General features: G+C 36.4%; 3 protein-coding genes across 3 annotated transcripts in view; 2 read left to right on the top strand and 1 right to left on the bottom strand.

Moving 5' to 3' along the window:
* Window positions 1-10,435, top strand: part of LOC140145705 (MAP kinase-interacting serine/threonine-protein kinase 1-like) — a 27,090-nt gene extending 16,655 nt beyond the window's left edge. Inside the window, exon 9 of the mRNA XM_072167389.1 lies at window positions 16-10,435. Coding sequence (XP_072023490.1) covers window positions 16-351 — 336 coding nt within the window. The 3' untranslated portion in view covers window positions 352-10,435. The remainder of the gene's footprint in view (window positions 1-15) is intronic.
* Window positions 10,296-26,690, bottom strand: part of LOC140145693 (2-(3-amino-3-carboxypropyl)histidine synthase subunit 2-like) — a 29,655-nt gene continuing 13,260 nt past the window's right edge. The window contains exons 3-7 of the mRNA XM_072167382.1: window positions 20,236-20,348; window positions 18,553-18,773; window positions 17,164-17,955; window positions 15,716-15,892; window positions 10,296-12,781 (exon numbers count right to left, since the gene is read on the bottom strand). Coding sequence (XP_072023483.1) covers window positions 12,645-12,781; window positions 15,716-15,892; window positions 17,164-17,955; window positions 18,553-18,773; window positions 20,236-20,348 — 1,440 coding nt within the window. The 3' untranslated portion in view covers window positions 10,296-12,644. The remainder of the gene's footprint in view (window positions 12,782-15,715; window positions 15,893-17,163; window positions 17,956-18,552; window positions 18,774-20,235; window positions 20,349-26,690) is intronic.
* Window positions 21,505-26,589, top strand: LOC140145682 (uncharacterized). The gene is made up of 3 exons (XM_072167372.1): window positions 21,505-21,651; window positions 23,051-23,347; window positions 23,476-26,589. Exons 2-3 carry the CDS (start codon window positions 23,081-23,083, stop codon window positions 25,036-25,038), a joined length of 1,830 nt encoding a protein of 609 aa, XP_072023473.1. The 5' UTR covers window positions 21,505-21,651; window positions 23,051-23,080; the 3' UTR covers window positions 25,039-26,589.

A 26,690-nucleotide genomic window follows, 5' to 3' on the forward strand; every position in this document is an offset into this window, starting at 1 on the left:
TTTCTATTTTGATAGGCTCCACAAACTCCTTTGTTGACGCCGTCCATTATGAAAAGAAACAACAGTGCCAAAGACCTCTGCCAATTCGCAGCAGAAGCCGTCCTGTGCAATCGCTTGGTTGCACAGAAAGAAGAGGAGGAAGCCGTGGAGGAGGAAGAACATCCGCAAGAAGAGGATGATGAAGACACACCCATCTTCATCAAACCGAAAGGAGATTGGAATACCAACAAGGGGAAATTTTTTGGGCTTTCACCGCCGGGCGAGTCTGCACTTGCGAAACGACGTGCGGCACTGCAGAGCGGTAGCAGGGACCGGGAGATTTGTATTACGGTACAAGGTGGTGATTCCTGAACATGTCCCCCAGTCTCAGTATACATCACTATGTTATTGTAGCATCAGAAGGATGGATATCCTAGGTAGCAGCACCTTGAAAACTTAACAAGTGATAATAATACTACACATATTCATCGAAAAAATATTCTTCCTTAAATGCAGATTTCTCAAAAACATTGGGACAAATTCACCCCAACTGTCACCCGAAGAAACTTCTTTCTCCAGAAGTGATTCCCTGAACATGACACTACTGTAGGTGCTTTCTATATTCAACATGTATACCCTGCGAAATTTGATCCAAGAATTTTGCTCATAAGAACCACCGATCCCGCTTCTTGACAAACTGACTTCTGTCATCAATAGGCATCAAAAGCTTTTTTTTTCTTGTTATGTATATATTTGTAATTATAGATATCTACTTTTCTGTATATATGAGATGACACTGACAAAACGCTCTTCTTACAAGGCTCTATTGTTTCAATCACAGACTAGTTGTGTGTAATCATACTGAACTTGAGGTGGTGTTCCACAGGGTTACAAAATGGGTCCTGTGTATTGGATGGGATTGAATCACCAGCAAGAAATCCATACTATTAACCAGCTGACCCAAGGATGTATCTCAGGGGTGCGAGCTGCTGTCAAATCTGCATAATTATGCAAAAGCATCCTTTATTGGGTCAAAATTTATCCCCACCATCCTTAATGATACCCACGCAAGTGAGTGTTATTATGAGAAAACATGTCTGTGAATGAACTGTAGCTACTCTATCCAGCCGCCAGAGCTCATGTATAGGAGCATAAAAATGTACATTATTTTTTGCCCTTGTACATACATGTAAATACTTCATCAAATTCATACCGACTTTGAAGTTTGTGGAGCAGTGGTATATTACATATACAGGGTTTCCCAAAAATGTAATTAAAACATTTTTAAACATTAATGAATGTGTACTATGTTTTATAAAATATAAGTTAACATGATTTTTAGGACATCTTGTATAAGTGAATCAGGTCATTTGCTATGTGCCAAATCATCTCACGCCCAGTGGCATAGTTCAATAATCTCAATGCAACAATCATGCCTAAAAAGTTGAACTCAAGTTGTGGAGTATGAGTTTTTGTACCCAAGACATTTAGAGATCCTGTTGTGAGTACACATACGCATTGGGGTTGAAGAACTTTGTCCTTGTGGATTGTGTCATTCCTGCAGCATATTATTGCAAGGAGTTGGCAAATGACACGAATTGCTCCAGACATTTCAAAGTCGCTGAGAATTTCAAAGTACTCCTGGTCTTTAAAAAAGAAAAAAAGTTTATGACTTGATTTTTTTTTCTACTGTTGTAAAACATTCACTTAATTACTAATGTATTGTTTTCATCTTATGTACAATATTATGAAAAAAACTGTGGAACTAAAAGAGGTCATGGTTTAAGTAATAAATGTGAGAGAAAAGTGATTATCCTGCCATAGGCATTGACCACATCATCATCAAGGCAAAATGGTCTCATCCCTAGGACACAGTTTGTTAACCTCATATCTACAATCAAGGCTCAATAGTTGACCTCTACTTGTTGAGTACAGTGTTTTGTACCCAACACATGTAAAGGTCATTTTATGAGTGTGCAAAACTGTGCATGTATATGGGGGTTAAAGAACATTGTCTTGATGGATGAGCATGTTTTGTGTGGGTTTTATGACAGGATTGAATTTGGTCACAGATCCCTGGTATTTGACATGGTGAGAACTTTTCGTCAGATTTAATTTTAAAAAATGACTTCTTTTTGCCAAATTATACATGTTATCTTCCAAGTGAAGTTTGTGCTAACAAAATACAGCACATTCAGTACAGATCATTGTTTTAACAAAAGATTTACTTTTTCAGTATTATATTTGTATTTCAAGGGAATTGGGCCTAAAAAACGAGTGGGAATATTTTTCATTTCCGTTTTTTTCCTTCTAAAAAATGTTTTCATATGTATTTTAAGATAAGATATCTTTATCTACCCCCTATTCTTGCCAATGGATTAGTCCAATTTAACATGATATCAGTACAGCTATATTGGACCAATCCATCTCTTAATAGGGATGTTTTGTATGTGACTTTGAAATCATTGTATTATCAGTGCATTAATAGGTAATTCAATTGGTCAGGTGTTTTGTTGCGTGGTCTTGATTCAAGATCAACCGTTTATTCAAGAAAAAAAACTTTGGAGAATTTTTTTGTGTCCTGGCAATCAAAAGCAAAAACAAATGATAGCTTAAAAATTGTAAACTAAACATTCCAGGTGTTGTTAAGCCATCAATTGAATTGCCTATGTATTAATATTTCCTACCTGTAATGGTGCAATGCGTTCGGGATTTCTTCAAAACGTCAAAGTCTTCAAAAAATGAAAAAGCAAACAAAACTACGTTATTGCGAGATTTAAAAAAAATGTAGAAAAGAGTTTTTCTTCACTTTGGTATTAGAAGAACAAAAAAAAATCTACAAAAAAAAATTAAGGTAGTTACAATAATTTGTCACCTAGTGGCAAATTATGCTGCTTTCTGTTTCCATGGTAATTGTAAAACCATGGCAACAGTAATTATAGCAATGGCATGAATGAAGAAATCCCAACGGCCGAGATAATCAGTGTGTGTTCTAATTAAGTACCTTCATTGTTCAAGTAAGTGTAACTTGCATTTTTTTTTTTTTTATTTTTTAATTTTTTTCTTATTTTTTTTTTGTTAACAGTGATGTTCAACTTTTTTGTATGTTAGGGAGAGACTGTGAGTGTGCGTGTGGGGCCAGATCAAAAAACGATCCCCCCAAGTAAATAGGTTGCAATTAAAATTGTTAATTGTTTTAAGTCATTTAAGGTTTGGGACATAAAAGAGTTAAGATGCTTTATAAATTGTATTTTTCTACCACATGTTCTCAAGTTAAGGTTGTTGTCCAGTGAAATATGTTCTTTATGAAGTGAAAAATTTACAGATATAAGTTAAGTTAAAGGGGCATTCAGAGATTATATCTACGGAGCTACGCTATTTCCTCTCTTGTGATTTTTTTCATGTTTAGAATGTTTACCAATATAGTTTTGTCACCCCTTCAATGTTTAAGTCGGAAATGCTGTTTATTTGAGATGTTGTTGAATTTTTTTGTCCCGGGGGGACAAGAAACTCTTAAGTGTGCAAGGCAACCAAATTCAGAAACTGTTTAATGTATTATGCTAACAGATAGTGCAGCGGCAGACCAATGAAGACTTGCAGAAGGATTACTTGAGCTGTCTTTATATCAAAAAGCAATTTGCGATCAGATTCACTTGTGTTTATTGATCAATTCTTGGAGTACTTTGTGTAGGCTATCTCTGAATGCCCCTTTAAATTGATGTTAGAAATTGGACACAAATTTGGATAACATTTATCTTTAAGTCCGAGTATCTTGCAGAAAGGGTGAGAGAGAGAGTGAGTGAAAAAAGGCTATTGTATTTAAAATCCATACTCCTGTGGAAGATTTTGGAAATATCTTCCTCACAGGGAGTATGAATTTCAAGTGGAATGAACACATTAGGCAGCTCCATTTGAATTCCATGCAACCTGAATCTTCCACAGAGGGAGTGTGAGTTTCAAATAGAGTTGGTTAATGTGCTAATTCCATTTGAAATTCATACTCCCTTTGTGGAAGATAGTCCCAAAATATTCCACATGGGGAGTGTGAACTTTAAATGGATTAGCCCATATTATATGTGTGTGTGTGTGTGATATTTGTAGCCGGTCAACAACTCTTATTCTAAAAAAGTTGTGTATATCCTGAATCAGATATGTGATACCTTTTGTTTCAAATGGAGCTCCCATCCCCCTCAACTGTCAGCTGATTTTAAAAGAAATATTACACTCATTATTTTCTGATATTTGCGATCACATAACTGATTCAGACCAACAAGTTTGGATGCTCTTGAAACAGGCTAGTTTTGTAAAAATCAATGTTTGCTAAATTCTTACTTTCAAAGCAGTGTACTAGAAATCTATGCCAGGTACAACTGATCATAGCATACCCACACAAGTCTTATGCAAGTCTACCCCAGCACATATAATGTGGACTTGTGTCCAAAAGATAGACTGCTTCATATGTCTAAAAAAAGTCCATCAGACTGTTTCAAGTGCATCCAAACATATTATATTATTAATTATGTATGTTTAGTCATGACATATTCTTGCTCCATATTATGTCATGCAAAGCCAATTAACATCAGGTGGCTTCCAAGGGGGTGTGTCTGAATGAAGGAATGGCAAGATTTGTATTGCTGTTATTTTATCATCAGAATATATGCATACCTTATTTTTTAAACACATTTGGAAAAACAAAATTCAGACTCAATAGCTAGGTTGACTTCAAAACTTGTTTGGCTTTTTACATTTATTTAAAAAGTCGTGAACTAAACTCACAAACTTATATTTTTCAGTTCCTTCAACCCATTTTCAAACATTCCATTGAATGTTTCAATTCCATGTTGCCAGCCTTCTTCAGACACTACCCCCAGAAGGTCAAGGGTCACATCCATCTTGGAAGTGTCACTTGACATTCTCTGCTGGTCTATATAAGATTCACACTTAACCTTTCCAGGGTCAATGACCCAGGTCAAAGGTTAGGTATGTTTACAGCAATACGTTTCCAATCCAGTGTGTCAGAAATGGTCAATTTTGTCCAAATGTAAGAGGTTAAATTTTAAGTACATGCTTTATTCTGAAATCTACATTAATTCTAAATTTGTGCAAATTAAGGGTGATGATAATTGTATTGATTTTGTGTAATTTGACATGCTGGATTGGATTGGGTTATAAGAGGGTAGATTAATATATGGGTGTTAAAATTTATTGGTAATTACCATGTGAAATTGGGTGGGTTTTGGAAAGATTTTGGCTGATGTGGGAGGGTCATGCAACAGGGATTCTATTTGGGTCTTGTCAATTGGCAGTTTGATCTTATTGGTTATGTTGTAACAGGCTATTCTATTTGAAAACTACACCCCTCTGATGGAGGTAGATTGGAATTGCAATGTCAGTGAAATATTCCACAGGGGTGTTTGGATTTGAAATGGAATAGCTCAAGTTGTAACTGGCTATTCTATTTGAAAACCACACCCCTCTGGAGAAAGATTGGAATTGCAATGTCAGTGAAATTTGTTACAGGTGGTGTGTGGATTTTAAATGGAATAGCTCATACACATATCTTGTAATTTCAGTCAAATTTGATTGACCATACACTTAGTAAAAAAAAAAAAAAAAAAAAGTAAAAGTGGGTCCCCAGTTATGAACTACAGCAACTGGCGTTTCTGTCAAGATGATTAAGTACATCAATGTATTCGTTATTTAAGGATAGTACCATGATCTATCCTTCTGTAGACCAAATGTTGGTTTATAAAATATCACTTAAGAATTTCAGTAAAACCACCAAAAGATTAACTTTTCTTTTTAGGGTGTACTTAGTCCAAGTTTATGAACAGAGTATTATTAATTAATTAAATTGTGGTTGCAATCATTTCCATCCAAATTTATTTGAATATGTTGAATATTCATGAGGTCTTTGTCTGTGTATTAGTCTAGCCAGCCAATGCATTAATTTTTGTCTTTTCTGTTGTATTATTTTGTACTTTTAAGTTATCAATTTTGTAGTATGTAGTACAAATGCATCCATCGAATTTTATTTATAATATCCGTACTTCAATATCCTCATTCATTTGGGAACATACATACCAAAATATTTCTAAGTTTGTAAGTTCAGACACATTATATTTGTATACATTTTGACCAATGCTCTATAAAATAATTTTTTTCATTTTGCTTATTTATGAAATTTGTCCATTTATCATTTGGTTATTTTTGTGTACCATTTTATATTTTCAGTTACAGAGATGGATATAAAATAAACTGGTTTACTTTCTGATAAGTTAACCTAATGAATATTAAATATGGATTAGTTTAAATTCAGTACTGTGGTTAAACCAGTTTAAGCAGAAATTAAACAAGTTAGAACAAAAGTTAAACAGGTTTACTGTGATGGGTTGTGTTCCAGGGGTTAGCTTCAGTTCAGCATGTTTAATATAAATGAGTTAGGTCAGTGTTGGTTTGCCTCAAAGTATGATCATCGCAAACTGGTTAACCATGGTTAATAAGTTTGATGATTAGCCATTACACAGGTTCAACATTAAACTGGATTAACCATTTGCTGACCTCACTTATAATATTAAACAGATTTACTGTAACATGTTTAGCTCCTCAACCTCTACTGTATATTGTGAAGTTATTATTTAGATAGTGCTGCATCTGAGATTTGCACAGATCTTTAACCAGGTTTAGGAAGTGACCTTTAACCCTTAGATTAGCTAGCTTGATTGGCTGAATGTTAGATTTGGTTTATTTGTTTTTGATTTGGAAATGACCAATTTGTAATTTTTTTTTTTCTGATATTGACACTGTTCTATTTGTCCTGTGCTGTGTAGTGCCTTGTTACAGGGTGTGCAAAATTTGAAGTCTTATTTTGGAATATAGAAGTACAGGGTGTACAAAATTAAAATCACACTTGGGGAAAATTTCATGTTAAAAAACCCACCTGGATATAGGGGGATACTGATCGATTGTGTTTAAACTGTAACATAATGCTAGCTCAGTATTACAAGAGGGAAAATAACTTACTATTCACCATAGTGGCTCCTCCGAGTCCTTTATTAGACAACTATCCATTTTAGTGTTAAATTACAAGTTAATTTATCTTCTTTTGTGAATACAAAATAAAATTTAAAAGACTCAAATTTAACTCATTCTATTGGTTCTGATTTCACAAACATCTCAAAGGCACTAGAAATGCCTAAAGCCTGGCCTCTGGTCAACTAGGACCCTGGTGTACCTTCATTGTGCCATTCCATGGATTGCAACTGGAATGATGTCATTGGATATAAGTTCAGAAGGGTGGATCTTGCCTACTATATAATGGGTTACAGGTGTTTGTGAAATCAGATAGGAATGATACTGAAGTAAGCACACAATGGAAACAGATGTTGATATAAATAACCATGTTCGTTCAAAGTTCACCCCATCCAATTGCTTAGGGTGGCACAGTGTGTATTTATTGTCAAAATAAATTAGTAATATTATGACTTGAATCACTATGCACAAGGAATTCAGCTTGGAACAACTCTGGGATAGAAATTTGCTGAGACTGCATTCTTAAGGGTTAGAACAATAGCAACCGGACGGAACCGGCAGTCAACCGCTGGTCGAGTTTTGATTTCATCCCTAAGTAATTTGGTTACAGAAATGCCACTGTTCGGGGTTTAACCTGAATTCAGGCTTTTCCAAATTTAAAGGTTTCTTCATCAGTTTCAGGCTTTTTGAATGGTAATAAGTGGCTTCACTGCTTTCAAGGGTAGTTAAGCATTGCACTGTCTTTAGACCAGGCATCCTGGTTTATTGTACAGATGATTATCTCCCCAATAAGTGAGAAACATTTGTACAAAGTTTTGAAGAGTTTACCAGATTCTGACACTTCAGAATCATTCTCAGCAGATCTCTACCCCAGCAGTTGAAATAATATCAAAATCACCAATAACTCATGTCTGGTTTACAACATGATTGAGTAGTGCTGTCGTCTGATTCAATAAAATTGTCATCAGTGTCATAGATGCATCATCAGAATTAAGCCTGGTATGTGGTGGATTAATGTTCACTTGCAATTAGGAAATACAAGCGAGATTGATTTAAATCAAAATCTGGGAGTTTCTGTAACATATCAAAACTTGGTTCCAGCAATAATAATAAATGGAAGAACTTTATCTCAGCACTTAATTTTTCTGGTCAGGGAAAATTTCTGGTCAGGGAAAAGTTGAATGACACATACCAAGTTTAGGACTCTTCCAGTTAAAACCCTTAACCCTTATGGAAGGCATAACCTTAATCTTCCACACAGGGAGTGTGAATTTCAAATAGGGATACCTGAATAAGTGATTCCATTTGAAATTTACACCCTGTTTGGGAGATTAAGGTCATGTTTTCCATAAGGGGTGTAGGGATTACAACTGTAATAGCCCAGTTTAGGTTAAAAGACTCGGTTAGTGCCAAGAATTTCCTAATTGCAAGTGAATATTATCAGCCCAGAATATAATTGGATTAATAAATTAAAGTGTTAAACCACACATTTGCATTCATTCCATGATAAACATTGAATGTGTTTTATTTTTATATCTTGAAAACTAGTAATTGTTTAAGGGTTTGGATTAGTGCTTCCGTGTTAAAAGTGAACTGGTTACATAACTTTGGTTAATGTACTAGTGGCTCCTTAACTTTGGTTTGCAATTACTTGATCCTGGTTAGGTCTGTGGTTTGGTTAGTGATTTTACCTTGGTTAGTTGTCTTATCGGGATTGCTATGGGGTAAATTATGTAGCTTAATATTTAACAACTGAAAATATATCTGGTTTAAAGATCACTAAACCTTTCAGAAAGATGCAAATTGAACCAAATTTGTCATCATTAACCAATATGTATCCATTATGATCAAGATAAATATGAAGAATAACCAAGTTTTAGTAACCAGTTCAAGCTTTTCTTCAGTGGTTTAAAGTAGACTGTAAAATTGTGAAATTATTCATCTGTGCTTTTAGCCAATCGTTAAAATTAAGAGAAAGCAATCTGTCATCACCATCAACAAAACAGTTATATTTGCTTTTTGTTGGGGTTGATAATGTATTGTTCTCTCTCTCAATATGGTTTTAACAACAATTGATGCATGAATTTGAAATTCATTGGCTCAGTGGCAGATAGACATATGTCCATTAGCTGCTCTGTATGTTTGCCTGTGATATGCAGGAGTTCACACATTGCACAGTATATGCCCACATGTGCATACACCATGCATGAATGAACTCATTGACACCACTGGCAATCACACTTTCAGTAGCTAAAGGATATACATCTGTCTACCGCTGAGCATCATTCATTCATCAGATTTAAAACAAAGTAAGAAAATGATTAAATATGATAGTGACATTTCAACCAATTCACAAAGAAAAATTGATGCTCACCTGGGAGGTAGATTATATGATTTGAATAAACTTGTTTTAATAATTTCTCAAGTTTACAGTACTATAGTAGCACCTCACTGTATCATTTACCATCGGTGTAATTATTATCGCTCAACATTACTGCTCAGGAAAGTAAGACTTCATGCCTATATACTTATGCGCACCTTTCCGTTGGTTTTTTTGTGGCAGTGGTTGCCCAAGTAGTAGAGGTAGAGAAACCTTGCTATCAACCGTGGAATATTTGACAAATGTTAATTTCAGAAACATTGAGTGATTGAAACTTTCATTGTTATTTTAGAAACAAATTTTGCCTCATCATTTGAGCTAACTTATTTGGGCTATTCCATTTGAAATCCATACGCCCCCTATGACATTACCATAATCTTCTATACAGGAAGTGTGAATTTCAAATGGGGTTACCTGAATGGGCGACTCCATTTGAAATCTACATCCCCTGTGTGGAAGATTAAGGTCACGTCTTCCAATGGGTGCATAGCTGGGAATATCCCATTACATGTAAGAGCTCAATATTATTGTTTTGGCACAAATACCAAGTTGTAAATATATACAAAAGTTAACTTAATTTTATTAACAATAAGTTTGAAAAAAAAAAATCATACCAAAAATCAATAATTAATTGGTTTTAAGATATAATTTAATAGTTAACCCCCTGGACACTACTGGTCATCTAACAGCATTACTGATTGGTTTGTGACTAAAGGTCAGACTTGCATTTGCAGATGATTTTCTTAATACCCTCCTTGATTGGTTCAAAATTGGACACAATATTCATTTTGGCCAATCAGCAGGTAGTTCTCTTGGAGTTAACCACTGTCACAATTTGGGAATCTGCCTGTGGGCAAATGGGAATGGAGAGTATACCATTACAGTTAAAAATTGATTTTTTTAAAAATAAGTATGATTGAAGCTTCTCACACAAGCTATAAATGATAAGTAAGTGTCATGATGATTTGTATTTAAAGGATATTTTTTGTGGCCAGGAGAACAGACTTAAATAAAGAGAGCACAGCTCAACTTTTGTTCAATAAATTGACTGCATTTGTTTATTTTCTTGTGCATTATCTATATAATAATGTCTCATCGCAAGTTGAGAGAAACGCCATATTGGATTTCACAGTAGCAACAGTACACCTTGCCAAATATTTGAATAGCAGAAAACAAAACCCACCCAAGTCCATGGAAAGTGATTTTGAGAAAACTAAGGAAAAATGTGTATCATTTAATTCCTTCAGTTAGATTTATGTGGTCAATAGGTTGGGTTAAACTGTATTAGGTGTGACGATAAAGCACACATGCATGATGTTGATAAGCACACTGCCATTAGCCTTTTCGTTACCCAGATTGAAGACTGCCCTCCTTTTGTGTACGCCATACTTCAAAATGGCTAATGTAATATAAACCACACACTTTCCTTGACTTAACCCCTGGACAAGTCTGAAGTCCTGGACTTGGGTTGTTCTTTCATACATGCTGGATTTCACATGCTCAATAAGCTCCAATTTCCCATGCTTAACTCAATTTGGCCTTAGTATAGACTTGGGTGGGTTTTGTATTCAGGTATTCATTTCTCTATTTCTTGAACAATTATTAGGATGGTAGAAGTCAAGATCTTACAAGTTTTGAAATCTGTGAGTTGTAATTGCTTTAATCTATCATTCATTATAAATCAGTCACATTTACAAAGTTTGCATTATTTATATAAATAGTAACCGCAACTCACTTATATTCATATCGGTGTCTCTTCGTTTTGTTTACCAGTTTGATTCCTTTCCTTCCTTCAATGGCTATGGTTGCTTTCATTACACAAATCCACAACATGCTCATCTATAGCGCTCCACAGACTCCGAGTATTAGACGTACAATATTGTATGTAACATATCTACGTTATTTAATCTATTGCCATTCTATTTCCAGTAATGGAAAGTTCTAACGAACGTTTGATGACGAAATATCGATAATATGTTACATATAATATCTAGCAGAAATATATTATCGATTTTACGTCATCAAACATTCGTTAGAACTTAAACATTATTGGAAATAGAATGGCAATAGATTAAACAACGTAGATATGTTACATACAATATTTTACGTACAATAAAAAGTCTGAATACTGCGTATCAGGGCAATTTTTTTTAACCCCAATACATTTGTACATTCATTGAATGACCTTGGAAAACTTTGGTACAAAAACTCTTAAATTTTGCACTATGAGTGTTTAATTAAGGTTGATGAACTATGCCATTGAGATGAGGCTGTTATGGTCCATAGTGTCTAGATTGTCCATGAATGGTAGTAATCAAGACCTCAAACAAATTGTAATCTTTGTTCAGAGCAGCCAGCGGAGCGCACACAAACGTTGAAAAACAAAACATAAACCAGTGCATCTGGCAGGATTCTAACCGGCAACCTTTCCAGTACCAGCACGACACTCTAACCAACTGAGCCACATAGGCATGCTGGAGAAGAGCGGAAGATATAAATCTATAGGTATTAGGTTCGAATGCAGTTCTGATACCTTCTATAAATAGGAATGCAACGAACATCATTCAAACCTAATACATACAGACTTACATCTTCTGCTTTTCTCCAACGTGCCTCTGTTTCTCAGTTAGTTAGAGCGTTGTTAGTACTACGAATGTTGCCGATTCGAATCCAGCCAGATGTGCTGGGTTTTTTAAACATGTTTATGTGTACTGGCTGCACTGGGTAAAGATTAAAATTTGTTCATCTTCTCAACCCAAAGAACTAAGTATAATAATTTTCAATAAAGATTTTGTAGTTGGAATAGCTTTACATGCATAATCATTCAAACAGTCATTCAATAGTCTTTACATCATAGTATAAGTACCATCAGGTATCGTTTCCCCATTCTAGTATCCCTTCATCATATCACTAAATAGTCTATTCATCATGTTCATTTAACATTAACATCCAGTATTTGCACTAGGCCAAAAAAAAAAAAAGGTTTGTCGGCAAATGCTATTTTTTGTAGAAAAAAAGAAATTGCATGCTTGGTTGCTTGGTTTGTGCTGTTTATGTACTATACTGCAAGTGCAAATGACTAGGCATTACGATGGGCTTCGTAAATATTTTTGTTGGTGCTCAATGAGTGTCTTTAACTTTTGTGTAAAAGAAACAACATAGGTTAATGCGCTGAATCGTCGTCACATACTTATGCATGCCGGTTCTTGAGACAAACCATTATTTTGGCCTTAGTACCAGCAGCTAGCTTTTTTCATACTTGTGTGCCTTCATCAGTTTCATTAGCATAACCAGCGGCGATTCCTTTCATTCCTTCAACAGCTTTAGTCACCGGTGTATTTCCCAAATCTTGCTCCAGACCACGCCATGATCTACCAGCCAAGTATTCACCTGGATCAATGAAAAAAATTGTGTGTTGCATTCAGAAAGTAAATAGTAAATTGCTGCAAGTAAACATTTGATGAGAGTGTACTTCCGCGATGTTGACAAGGCACAACTCACAACACACATGGTGGTGGAATTCAGGCATGTAGCAAGGTGACAAAAAATAGGGTGCCCAATATAAACAAATTTCTTTGCTATGTTTTGTATGAATTTTTAACTGATTTTGAAACATGATGGTCATTTACTGTGGTATAAATTACATACATGGGGAGTTGAGGAAAATAACAATTAGGCTAAAAGTGAGTTATGCAATAATCTTATTATTATTTATTAGGGTGCTGATATACAGCCTGTCTCAAAAAAAATTGTGCAAGTGAAAAGCGCCCTCTGTGGCAATTAGAAAATACTATTGTGACATAATGCTTACATCAACGTCAAGGGCATAGTCTTAGCTCTCAAATGCCGTTTAGTCTGTTCAATTTGCTTGTTTTAATCTCGAGATATGCTTACTTAACAACGAAATGGTAAAATCACAATTGTGCCACTTTTACTAGGGAAGAGGGCTGTACATGTAAATCAATGATAGCATCAAGTTTATCAAGAGTTCCTTCGTAAAATCAAAATAATGCATCTATTACACAACAATACAAAATTGCTTTTAATGTTTTATCATGATAAAGGTATAATGATTCTCTTTTTCCACTTACGACAAATTAAACGATAAATAAATATTTCACATTCTGCTGTAAAATTAAATACATGTGCATGTCAATGATTTTACCATGGTAAATACTGTTCTCTTTGTCATTCAAGACATGTTAAAAGACAAACAAATATTGCACACTTTAGGTTAATGAACTTTGACAAGTTCATGAAATTTGACAAATTAATGAAATTAGACAAAATATCGCATCGACGCTGGTGTTGATGCGTCTAATGCACGAGCCCGAAGGGGAGTGCATTAGACGATCAACATCAGCTATCATTGATTTACATGTACAGCCCTATTCCCTAGTATTAAGTGGCACAATTGTGATTTTACCCTTTCGTTGTTAACTAAACATATCTCGAGATTAAAAAGAGCAAATTGAACAGAACAAACGGTATTTGAGAGCTAAGACTGTGTTCTTGAGGCTGATGTAAGCATCACGTCACATGGGTGTTTTCTAATTGCCAAAGAGGGCGCTTTTCACTTGCACAATTTTTTTTGAGACAGGCTGTAGTAATACAATATCAAAACAGATTACAATTGTGGTCTATTTGGTGGTATTATCATTATATAAATATCTATGGGAAATTGAAATGTTTTTACCATGCTCTTCTTAATCCTGTGTATATTAGACTAGTTCAATTAGCTTTAAAAAGTGTTAATTAATTAATACCAAGAAAAAACAATTAATATGATACAGCTGTGACACATACTACTGTAGAAGCAGTAATTTTTGTGAAGGTTTTATTTTCACGAATTTCAGAAGCTGCAAATTTTAACAACACATGGGGGAGGGGGGTGCAATAATTACATGTACCCCGGGGTGGTGAAATATTGGGGGAAAGATATTTTTGTGATGCCAAAAGGAGGGGGGGGGGGAGAAGCATTTTTTGGTAGGTTGAAAGGGAGGGATGAGTGATTTTTGGCACAGATGTTTTTGGCACCACTATATCATATTAGGAAAACGTTAGGAAGGCAAATTTGGGTTGCCTAAAATCATGCATGTATAAAGGGGGGGAGATTTTTGGCCCATCAAAAGGGGGTGGACAAAGATTTTTTTGCACATCAAAAAGGCGGGGGGATTTTGGGCATGGCCAAAGGGGGGGAACCAATTTTGGCAAACCATTTTGAGAATTCCCCACCCCAGGGTACACATAAATATTGCACAGCCCCTTGAATTTTTGTCATATAATAACATTTTGAGGAATGAATTTCGCAAAAATACCAACACACGATAGCTCCTTCATTGTTTTGTGGGAAATCATGAACAATATCTGTGTGAAACACATGATTCATATTAATTGGAGGTCATTCAACCTTCAACTAAACCTGATGTGTCAATTTCTGTGAAATTTACTCTCAATTCCAGGAAATTGCAGAACTGAACTAATTTGTCAAAAACAGTTTGTAAAGACTAGAACACATATTAAGCTCTATTTGGAAGTGTAATACCAAACTGGGAGTGTTGAAATGAATGGCCAAAAATAACTCCGTTTTTACTGAATTTAAGTCACAGATAATGTAGACTGCTTCCAGGAGAAACCAGAACAGTCAATGTCCAAAATTGATATTTTGTGTTGAAATATTGTATTCCTTTGGAAAATCAAAATCCCAACCAAAATACTAATTCACCAATTAGATTCAAACCCAGACAAAATCGCATTTTAAATTTGGAGAGTATCTCTAAATCACAATTTATTTCCTGAGTTTCATGAGAGCAGGTCTCATTTTCTATTATTCCGTTTATTGATTTTAGTTTTTTTTGGTTTGAAAAGCTCTATTAAATGCTTAGTTTTCATTTAAGGGGGTACTACACTATTTTTGCATTTTTCTCAAAAAATAATAATACACTGGTAACAAAAGTTATGTATATTATTGGGGCAAGGAATCCAATTACTACACTGAAATTTCAGTGACTCAAGACAAGCGGTTCAGTATATATGATGGGAAATGAGGTACATCTAGTGGTACCTTATTTCTTATCATAAATAACGAACCGCTTGTCTTGGGTCACTGAAATTCCAGTGTAGTAATTGGATTCCTTGCCCCTATAATATACATAACTTTTGTTACCAGTGTGTTATTAGTTTTTGAAAAAATGCAAAAAAAGAGACAAAAATTTATCGAGGGGTGTAGTACCCCCTTAAGGATATTGAAGTTGAAATCTACTTTGATGACAAAAAGACTGTATATATCCCTTTATAGAACCAGTACTCTGTTTAATGACCTACCAGCACTACTGTGTGTTGTTATAGCCATGTTATCCCTTGCCACAACAGCCTTGGCATCACCAACTGATGATTCTGTGTCATCATCAGTTCCCAGTGTTCTCAGGTTCCCAGTGATGAGAGATACATCAGTTTCTGATGGGGTATTGTCAGCTGGTAGCGGTACATGCTTGGAAGCACCTAAATATGTAGTTGGATAAAAAGAGGATAGAAATTGTTTAGAAATCAAATAGGAGGTAGAATTCAGTAAAATTACTTGAGATAATGTCATGATACATGGATAAAGGAAATGTCTCATTGCATGCCCCTCCCCTCTCCCCATTCATTATCTTATCTTCTTCTTCCTCCTATCTTTGTGCTGTACCTGATGTAGAGTATTATCACATTGTATTTACATGCATAGTTAATCATTGAAACTATACATGATCCTGGGACCTATGATGATCTCCCTTTTCTTTTTGAATAGCTCTGTCACTTAACATGCACATACAGGGATGACTCTTTCCTGTGCCTGGGACCACCACCCACCAGCTTTATGTGATTTCAGAACCACAAGACACCGCACATACACGGCCTACACCTTTTTAAAAATTTTACTTTGATCTTTACAAATACCTATAATAATTAACTAACTAATCAACAGACCTGATGAACCTCTTCAATGAAAGCTTGGTGGCTAAAACACAATTCCACCCATGCAAACACATAATATATGATATTCACTCCTCAACAAAATTATGGATCAGACAATCCTGATTTGCATTCGTTTTCTGCTGTTCTCATGGTGCTAACCAAAGAGGTTTTCAGTGTCATGTGCTTTCAATACTTGGTAGTGCAAGTATTCTGTTTCCTGACCATTAATGAATGAATTCACACTCATCTGATTTACAATGTTAATACTGTTTTTCAAAAATGCTAATAAATAAGTATCAGACCTGAAACTAACCTTTAGTGAAAAACTTATGCTGAAAATGCTTTAAAAAAAGCTGAAAAACAGCAGAAAAATTGGCTCAAATTGGGCTGAAAATAAAAGAAAACGTGTTTGATCAACATAAAAAGATGAAATCCGCTAAAAAGAGGAAAAGTTTCAGGTCTGACTATGATCCTTTAATTTTGTTGAGAAGTATATTATTGACATACCATACACTATAAATAGCAGTCTTGTGCATTTCCATCTCATGATATGGGCGTAAGCACTATTACATACCTGCCAACCCCAGAAACACCAAAAGTGGAACACATATTGCGAGGGAGCACTTGTGCGACCGAGCTCGTAACGGCGGGGGTCCAGGGGCAAAGCCCCGATTTTTACCGACTTTGAGGTTTAAAAATCGGAATGGTTGGCAGGTATGCTATTATAACTTGTCTGAACACACCTTCCCAATGCGCTCGCTGCTCATATCCACATACGCCCCCTCTTTAACCCCCCCCCACACACACACCCCACTAACCTGGTAATATCTGTCTGAAATCAGTGACATAGTCTCCTGTCCATTCTCTTGCTCTATTACAAGCTAACTCCATCTCAAATGGAGTCAACACTGGTTTATAAAACTCCTGATTGTCTAAGAGACTATTCTCTGGACACGATACCAACACAAACACGTCCACCTCCATGAAATTGGCGAGTTTTGCAACGTTGAGTTTCCCAACTAAAAAAGTATAACTCTTCTTGCCTGCTTTCTTGATAATCTCTTTCAAATGTGCGATAACGGCTAGATAATCTCTAACGCCTAATGTCCCCACGACGATGCCGACTACATTCGCATCCTTCCCCTTCTCAACTAGATAATATCGCTTCATTAAGGCTCTGTTTACATTTAGAGTCTCTCGACGATATATTTGTGTTCGTGGATCGTAGGTGTAAAATGGACACTTGTTAAAGGTCATCATAAGGTTGGTAAGAGTTCTACCTTCACTACCGATGTAAAACACAGCATAGTCATCAATGGTACAATTATCAGCTAGCGTGAAAGTCCTACCAAAGTGACACTGTGATGAGGCTGAGTTTGTAGCGGTATTATCTACAGATAATGAACTGTCAGTGATATTATCTTTAGATAACAAGGAAGAACTATTATCTTTATCTTGGGATAAATCTTTGGAGGTATGTTCATCATCAAGTGCAGTTGGTTTGACAGCATCTGATGCCCTGTAGGAGTTGGAGCTTGTTGATGGAGAAGCATTGACCTTTGACACAATAACACCGGGATGCGTTGAATGAAGTAACCTTTCCAGCTCATCTGCAAAGGGTGAAAGAAAATATATTGATTAAGGGCATGCGTACAAACCTTTAGATCAGGGGTTTGCAATTACATTTGGCTGCGGGCCATGGAGGGCCAATCTAATTTCAAAGATCTTTGTTTGCTATGTATACTGTACATTTCAGAGCTGTTCATGGGCTATATACCACCATTGGTCCACAGACTGGATCTGGTCTGCGGACCACCTATTGAATACTCCTGCTTTAGATGCCACGGAGTCATCAAAAAATTTTGGGTTTTGACTTTCAAATTGAGCATACAGCAAATTTTTGGCCTTTTGGTACATGTATATCATTGACCTCGTTTTCTAGGCCAATTTGGGTATATGGATTGGTCCTTTTTCTAAAATAGCCCAATTTTGCCTCAATGTAACCAAAATTTCTGAAATTTCCCCAAAACTTGCGGCAAAAGTAAAATAAACTAAGACAATTTGTATTAAATTTAAACTCTGTTCTGACAATGTTGACTTTTGTTATAACAATGGGTCCCAATTTCTTGAAAAATTGGTATATTAATGGGTCAACTTTCAAATTCTCAGTACCCCCAGTAAGACCACCTCAAACATTTTTTACTTACCAATAGCATGTGCATACACAACATCATACATCAGCAACACTGGCTCTTCTGAATCCTGAGAACACTTTGTTATTTGGTCATAGCAGTGTGCTACATCCACTGGTTGTTGTCCAAACACATAGAGTACAGGGAGACGAGATGTTGGGCTTAGGCAAGCACTGCCGTAATGAATGATGCAGTCTGCATTGGCATGTTGAGATGCTATCTCATCTACACAACAACTAATCAAAGAAACACAAAGAAATCATCCACACTGGTTTAGGTATTTGATTTTGGTGAAGAGGTCCTAGGTTAAATTCCCTGCAGGACCAAAAACAAAATCCATATTAGAAAACCTTGTTACAGTCAGTTCCGATCAGGTTAAAAAGCCCAATTGTTGGCTACCCAGGTTAAGGTATTTGCCTTTGGTGTGAGAGGTACTGGGTTCAATTCCCTGCAGGATCAACAAAATATCTAATCTGCTCTCTCCATGGCTCATCTGGTTAAGGCGGGCCGGGCAGATAACTCATGATAAAAAAACATTGTTACAGTCGGTTCCGATCAGGGTAATAAGCCTGATTCTTGGCTACACTTGCCTGTCCTATAAAAATGCCCCGACGAGCTATCTATGGCGTCCCCCTTCACCAGGTCACATGTGCCTGGCCGAAGTTTTATGTTATCTCCTAGATTTGAGCTGTTAATGCCTAGATATGCTTGACATAAAAAAAAAAATTGATAGGTAGAAAACTTGATGACGAATTTGGTAAGTAGCAGGCCATCTAAATAATATCAACATATTTTCCTAAAGAAATCAAGTGATAATATAGAGAAGAGTACATGGATTTGTCTTAGGGGTGGTGCAATAATTATGTGTACCTCGGGGGGTGGTGAATTATAGGGGGCAAAGATTTTTGGCAGGCCAAAAGGGGGGGCAAGCATTTTGGCAGGTTGAAAGGGGGGGGAAAGCGATTTTGGCACAGATATTTTGGGCACCGTTTCTATATCATGCCCTAAAGAGGTGTAGGAAAACATTAGGAACACGTTCAAATATGCAAAATTTCCTGCTCGCTGCGCTTGCATTATGTGATAAGACAATTTAAGGTTTTAAATTCGGGTTCCCCTAAATCTTGTGTGTAAGGGGGGGAGTTTTTTGGGCACACCCAAAAAGGGGGGCAAAGGTTTTCTGCACGTCAAAAGGGGGGCAAAGATTGTTTGGCACTGCCAAAGGGGGGGGGGGCAAGCGATTTTTGGCAGACCACTTTGAGAATTCACCACCCTGCTGGGGGTACACATAATTATTGCACAATCCCTTAATGAACCTTTTTCAACAATTTCAGAACTGTTCATTTTCATGCCAATATTTGGAATCAGCATGAAAATGCTTTAAAATGAGTACAGTATTGGTTCAGTGGTTTTTGAGATAGTTAGCTCTTGATATTCTCAATATTTATGTTGGAGCCTATGGCTAGCGTACAAAGTATTAAGTATTGTCCTGTGACATAGCTTGAGTCATCCTGTTTGGGGGCACCGACCATGATTGGGGGTCCTATTTATGCAATTTTTCTATGGGATTTTCTCATTTCAAAATGATTGGGGGCATGTTACCCTGCCCCTATGACACTACGCCACTGGTACTGCCTTCAGGTGGTGCTCGTATGCAGTGCCTTTGATCCGAGTAATTTTGGTAACTTAGTACTCACTCACCTTCCATATGATGTATCAGCAAGCACAAATATTTTGGTTGTTGTCCCTTCTTCTAAAGCTTTGATGACTGCTCCTGAATCCCCCAACAGTTCATCAGGGAACTGTAGTGCTACCTGTAATGAAGGTGGGAAACAGCTCTGTATTATGTCAATCAACTATGCATCCTTGTTTTAAACAATATTGCCAGATTTGCTCAAGAGGAGGTCCTTACGTTTTCTCAAAATGCTGACTTTTACAAAATTAAAGTAATGTGCTTTGACGAACTATAAAATACCATGCAAAGTCTCAAGCCTGAGGTGCGAGGTTTCTGGACATGCCTAGATGTACAACCTGTGACTTGTGACTTGAGGTAATTATTACTAGTATGTTATGGGTAGGCCGGTAGGTGGGGTCAAAAAGTTTCAAGAGACAAATATTAAAGCAGGGATGATGAAAAAAGCTTTAGCTCCATTATTAAGAGGGGGGGGGTAAAAGTTTTAGGCTCATGAAGGAGGAGGGGAAACAAACGTTTTATATAAAAAATGAGCCCCTCCTCCCCAAGGTATTTAATGAACACTCTCTATTCATGCGCTTGAGTGATGTCCACTGACTCGCTATGAGAGCTGGACTCTCTACAAATCATGGACCTCTGTACCCATGCAGATATGATCAGTAAATAAAATACTAAACAACAAAAAACATGCACTGATGAGTACATTGTATGTACTTTCATTGATGTTGTGCTGATGCAGATACGCATACAAATGATGCTTGCTGGAAAATTATAACTTTTATTAATATTAATTAATAACTTTTATTTGAAGCTTTAATTGAAGTAGAGAACATTAAATAATTCACATAGGGGCTGTAGAATAATTATGAGCCCTGGGGAGGGTCAAATTGGGGGCAATAATTTTTTGGCCAGCAAAAAGGAGGGGGGGGCAATTTTTGGCAAGCCAAGAAGGGGGGAAAGCAATTTTTGGCAGGCCAAGAGGGGGGGGGCCAGAATTTTTTGGAATGCTGTTTGGATATTTATATCCCCTGGAGTACTCATAATTAGCCCCTTATTATTGTTATTGAATAGGAGCTGATTTGCATTGTATAAATGAACTGTACACAATATTATTTCATCTACAGATGTTTAGTTTAATGCAAGCTTGAAAGCTGATAGCTTGAATGTATTTTGTGCACATCAGTATAATTGCAGTACCACTGGGTTCATAACCTTTGGGAAAATTCAGGATGCTATCATTTATAGAACAGTTCAGTACGTGCAATGTAGTTTATATATACATGAAACATCAAATTTGTGTTGCATGATTGAAGCAAAGGACACAATTTATGGCTCAGAAACTTAATGGCTCAGAAACTTATGTTTAAGTTCTTTATGGGATACAGGTCTACACATAATACTAACAATATAAGTTGATCAAAAAGGTAAGTAAATGTAAATACTTTCAAAAACTTTTAAATATGAGAATAAGGAAATGGTTTATTGATGTGAATTTTCATACATGAAAATAGTATAGAACATGCCAGTAAAGTAGTCTATGATACCAGCAAACACAAGCAGTATTCAACACAGCCACACTGCAAAACTATCAAGTAAATCTGAGTCCACAAAATGGTGAGCTGTTAATTACAAATTTAAGAGAAGGAGTTACAAACATAGGCGTAAATCCGAGTGGGGGATTAATTTTCCCTCCATATTTTGGGATGGACCATACAATCATCTCCCCCAATGTTGATGATGTGTATGTGTGTTTTGGACCACTTTAAAATATGGCAAATAAAGTGACCAAAATAAATTTCAGATTTATATGGTGCCTTTTTCTAGGTCTTAAAGGATTCAAAGCACTGTAAATTCGCTGCCATGGCAAATCATCACAATCAGATCGCGTCAACTATAGGCCAGTTGCAGCCGAATAATCTTGCGCAGACCTATCCTCACTTAGATTGTAACATCCACCAATTATCTGTGCAGCTCCCCAAATTCCATTGGGTGAAGGAAGGCTTTTTAATAACCAAACAACTAATCGCTAATTTTTGAAAGCAGGAGGAAACCGGAAGTCCCGGAGAAAACCTGCGAGAGTGAGCATGGAATCGGGATAAACCAAATGCACATACAGTTCTTGGGCACGGCCTGTGCTTGAACCTGGGACCTCAGTGGTGCAAGGCGAGAGAACTACCACTGCGCCAACTCGCTCTCACTGCCTAAGATTTATATTAAAACATGTTTTGAAAAAGACTGGAAAGAGTTGTCTGGGTAACTGTTATTGTAAATCTTTACAACTGCAACATCTTTAGATGAGGTATTTAAAATACAAACATGCCTCAATGTCTAAACAGATAGATTTTCCATCCATGTGAAATAAAGGCAGTGAGGCAAGCAATTTTTGGCAAGTCAAAAGAGGGGGCAAGAGATTTTTGGCTTAGGAAAACAGTATGGGAAATGTTTCAATATGCACAATTTCCTGCTTGCTATGCTTGCATCAAATCTTCATATACCACTGAAGGTTTGCAAATTGGGTTCCTAAAATTTCTTGCATGTGCAAAGGGGAGGGGACAAGATTTCTTAAAAAGCCAAGAGGGACGGGGCAGACAAGTTTAGCAAGCTGAGAGGGGGGTGGCATGCCAAGGAGGAGGACAAGGATTTTTGGCAGGCTATTTTGAAATTGAGAGATAATTATTACACAATCCCTACCCTAATGAAAGAATCACACACAGAGTGATACTGATAGCATCATTTGTTGATTGTGAACAAAACTGAAGGCATGTTCCAAAGTAAGCTTGTTTGTAAGTCACAATATCCAAAATAATTTCTTAACACATACAGTAAAGACATCACAATACCCAAGTAGATTGGATGGCTGAAGCTGCTGTTCTTCAGAAGATCAAGAAGAATCTTCTATCTTGCTACATCTGCTCAGCAGAGTTAAAAGATCCTATATGCCTCCCTTGCCTGCATGCATTCTGTTTTGAATGTCTGGAGACGTGGCACCACGATAGCCAAGACAAGACCCAAGTGATCTGCCCTGCTTGTAAGAAATCAGCACCTGTACCTAAAGAAGGAATCAGAGGATTTCCAGGACCTTTCCTTGTGCAAAATCTACAAGAAACCATGGACAAGAAGGTAGGAAACTTTAAACAAAAGGAAAACATGTCAAACTCTCTTCATATGTATGACATTAAAACACCTAGATGTGCATTTCTTGACTAAAATTTTCACTATCTAAATTTGATTTCATTTATTTCATTCAGTCTGCAGAGCCTATGCAAAATTCAACATGCCATGTATGTGGAAAGGAAGCTGAGGTTCATTGTGTAGAATGCAACAAAGGTCTTTGTCAAGCATGTCATACCTACCACAATGCCTTCACGAAGGACCATCACATTGTCTCCATTGAAGAGCTTCAGTCAGGTCAAGTCACCACTGAAGGTAGAGTCTGTGAAGTACATGGTGAGCAGGTAAGGTACTACTGTGAGGCGGAAGACAAACAAGTCTGCATGGACTGCATCAGTCTTAAGACATGTCCTATTGAGCATGAGAGGGTGACCATAAAAGAAGCAGCCATGAAGCAAGCAGACTTGATAGATGGATTGAAGAAGAAGTGTGCTGACAACAAAGACAAGTTTCAAGACGCTATTAGGGACACTAATCTAGTACTAGATACTCTTAATGATACCATGAAACAAACAAAAACTGAATTGATATCTTGTAAGGAACAGTACAAATGTCAGGTAGACCAAGTATTTGACAGGGAGATAGGTATGATTGAAAAGATATATAAAAATAGAGTCAAGGATATAGAAAACAAAATAAAAGAACTGGAGTCAGAAGTAGGTAAGATGACAGAGGCTGAAAAGCTAGCATCAAATGCTTCTACGTCAGACTTCATGATAACCTACAAGTATTCCACCCTATCAAAGAAGCTGAATGAGTTGTCCTGGACAGATCCTGTAGCACCCAATAAATCCTTAGGCCGATTAACATTTAAAAGACTTCCAATGATTGTCCCGCCTGTTGGGTACTTGTTGGAAATGGAGAGATGGAAACTCGCTGATCATTTTGCCATAACAGAAATGGAACAACCCGATGGAATTGGCCTTAATCATGATGGGGATATTGTTGTTACTAGTTTTGTGAAAGGCGTCAAGGTGTTTTCAAGAGATGGCCAAGTCAAATATTCTTTTATGGATGACTGTACTAAAATAACAGGTGTGGCAGTTTCTAATGGCAACAAATATATAGTAGCTAATGGATATGACAAACAAGGCCTACAATTCCATACTAGTTATGGCAAATATTTGTCAAATGTTTCGGTCTATGATACCAGTGGTAACATATCCAATCTAAGTTCAGTAGCTATTGATGCCAATGATCAAATCATAGCAGGGTTAGTCAATAACACTATTTCCATCCACAATGCTGATGGGTCTCTCATCTCCAAATTTCCAACAGAAACCAAACCATTCCGCCTTGCAGCTACCTCTGAAGGAGAAATAGTGTGTTCTCACAAACAAGAACCATGTTTAGAGCTAATGACATACACTGGCTCTAATGTAAGAACAGTACAGTCTCCTCCAGAAGTAAAGAAATGGAGCCCTGGTTGTGTTTGCTGTGGACATGGTGAGATCTTTGTAGGGAATAGATCAAAAGGTGACCCATCAGGTATATTCAGATACACAAGTGAAGGAAACTATCTAGGTTGTGTTACCACACAGGTTAATACCCCTGGGGGACTTGCACTGAGACAGGATGGCATGGAGTTGTTTGTGGTAGATATTACAGATTGCCAAGTCAAAATCTTCCACAGAGCATGATCATTTTTCCCCTTTTATGTCCTTCAATGTATTTAGGCAACATGACTTTCAAAACAATGACTGCGAATGAAGATTTGGGTATTGCATATATCATATCTAAACTAAAATACTTATAGTTCACTTGAAGCAGCTATTGTTGAAGGGTGATCAGTCAGTACTTAGGCCATCTTAATTTAACAGTTTGTCTCAAAGCCCTTCCCAAGTTAAAACCTATAAATGTGGAATGTGTTTTTTTTTATAATTTTTTGTTATCTGTGGCATAAGCTTTTTGACAAGAATAGACCACCTTTTCATCTCTCAAGGAGGTCTCACTGTGGTCAAGATGAAGAATTTTATTGAGATTTACATTAGGCTATTTTGGCATCTGGCAATTCAGACGTGAGGTTAATTTGGAAAAAAACACCAACTGAAAAAACTGAATAACACACAAAACATGGGCGATTTTACTAATGCGCACGGGGCTTTGAGATGAACTATTAAATTAAGATGGCTATATGTTCTTCCTTAATCACATTTATACTCGCATTAATAATCATAACTCGCAAAAATCAGAATCAACAGAAATTTTGTGAATAAGCTTTTTTTGTGGATATCTGCTGAAATATACCATAAAGAGGATGCTAGGAATCATGAAATACACTTATCTTGTGATAATAATAATAATAACAAAAATTGTCTTACACACCATAATGAACCAACTTTTTGATGAGATATCCTTCATTTGCAGTTGCCTTTCTGTTATTATGTCAGGCAGATATTGTATATTTAATAGTATTTTAAACATGTTGTAAATTTACATTGTAATATGATTTATTTTGTAAGCATTATATTTATCTAAATTTGCTATTTTAATATTGTGTATTTGAATGTATGTAGTATTTTTAAAGCCTAAAATAATTATGATATGTGAATGTTGTATTGATCCCTGGGCCTCAAGGAAGAACAGGTGGTTAATTGTGTTTACAACTGATTGAGTGTCCCAGGTTAAAGAAGAAATAATAATAATAATTTAAAAACAAAAGATGCTCGGGTTTTATTATCACTTTAATTGCATTATCTCAAGACCACATAATACATTGTATGTATCAACTTTCATAATATTTTTGGGTTAATTCAGTCCAGCCCCCATGAGAGCATAAGTAGTGGTCTGTCTGTCAACATTCCCACTTGTACAACAGACTTGTTTTTTTAAACAAATTAATGCTTCTTTCAACTCCCAGGGTACATACATTGTACCTCTCTCTGCCACTTTCTAATTCCCCATTCAACTAGGGTGTTATAAAAGAAGGATGATTTTTCCCAATCAAGACATTTAGAGTTACCAGTGTACAGTTCTTACCACCAGCAGATAGATCCTAAGGTCCATATGCACAAAAGAGTTAGACCAGATCTAAAGTTAGACCTGGTCTAAGTGGAATTTAATTCCATCAGGAATGGTCCTTTAGTCTTATTTCCTTCCTAGAGTAGCTAGCAAATTCTAAACATTTAAATGCAAAGTTCTAAAATAATATAATACAAAATAACTTTTTAAAGCAAATGTCAAGGAAAATGTCCTTTCTCCTGGAACTAAATTCCATTTACACCAGGTCTAACTTTAGACCCGGTCTAGCTCGTTTGTGCATACGGACCATATGCTCTCATCATTTACCAGG

Source organism: Amphiura filiformis, chromosome 2 (genome assembly GCF_039555335.1).
Source record: "Amphiura filiformis chromosome 2, Afil_fr2py, whole genome shotgun sequence".
Taxonomy (NCBI): domain Eukaryota; kingdom Metazoa; phylum Echinodermata; class Ophiuroidea; order Amphilepidida; family Amphiuridae; genus Amphiura; species Amphiura filiformis.

Excerpts from the sequence above, each read along its gene's own strand:
- LOC140145682 (XM_072167372.1), top strand. The coding sequence starts at position 23,081 with ATGGCTGAAGCTGCTGTTCTTCAGAAGATCAAGAAGAATCTTCTATCT. Across the intron at positions 23,348-23,475 it reads AAGAAACCATGGACAAGAAG|TCTGCAGAGCCTATGCAAAA; the intron begins GTAGGAAACTTT and ends TATTTCATTCAG.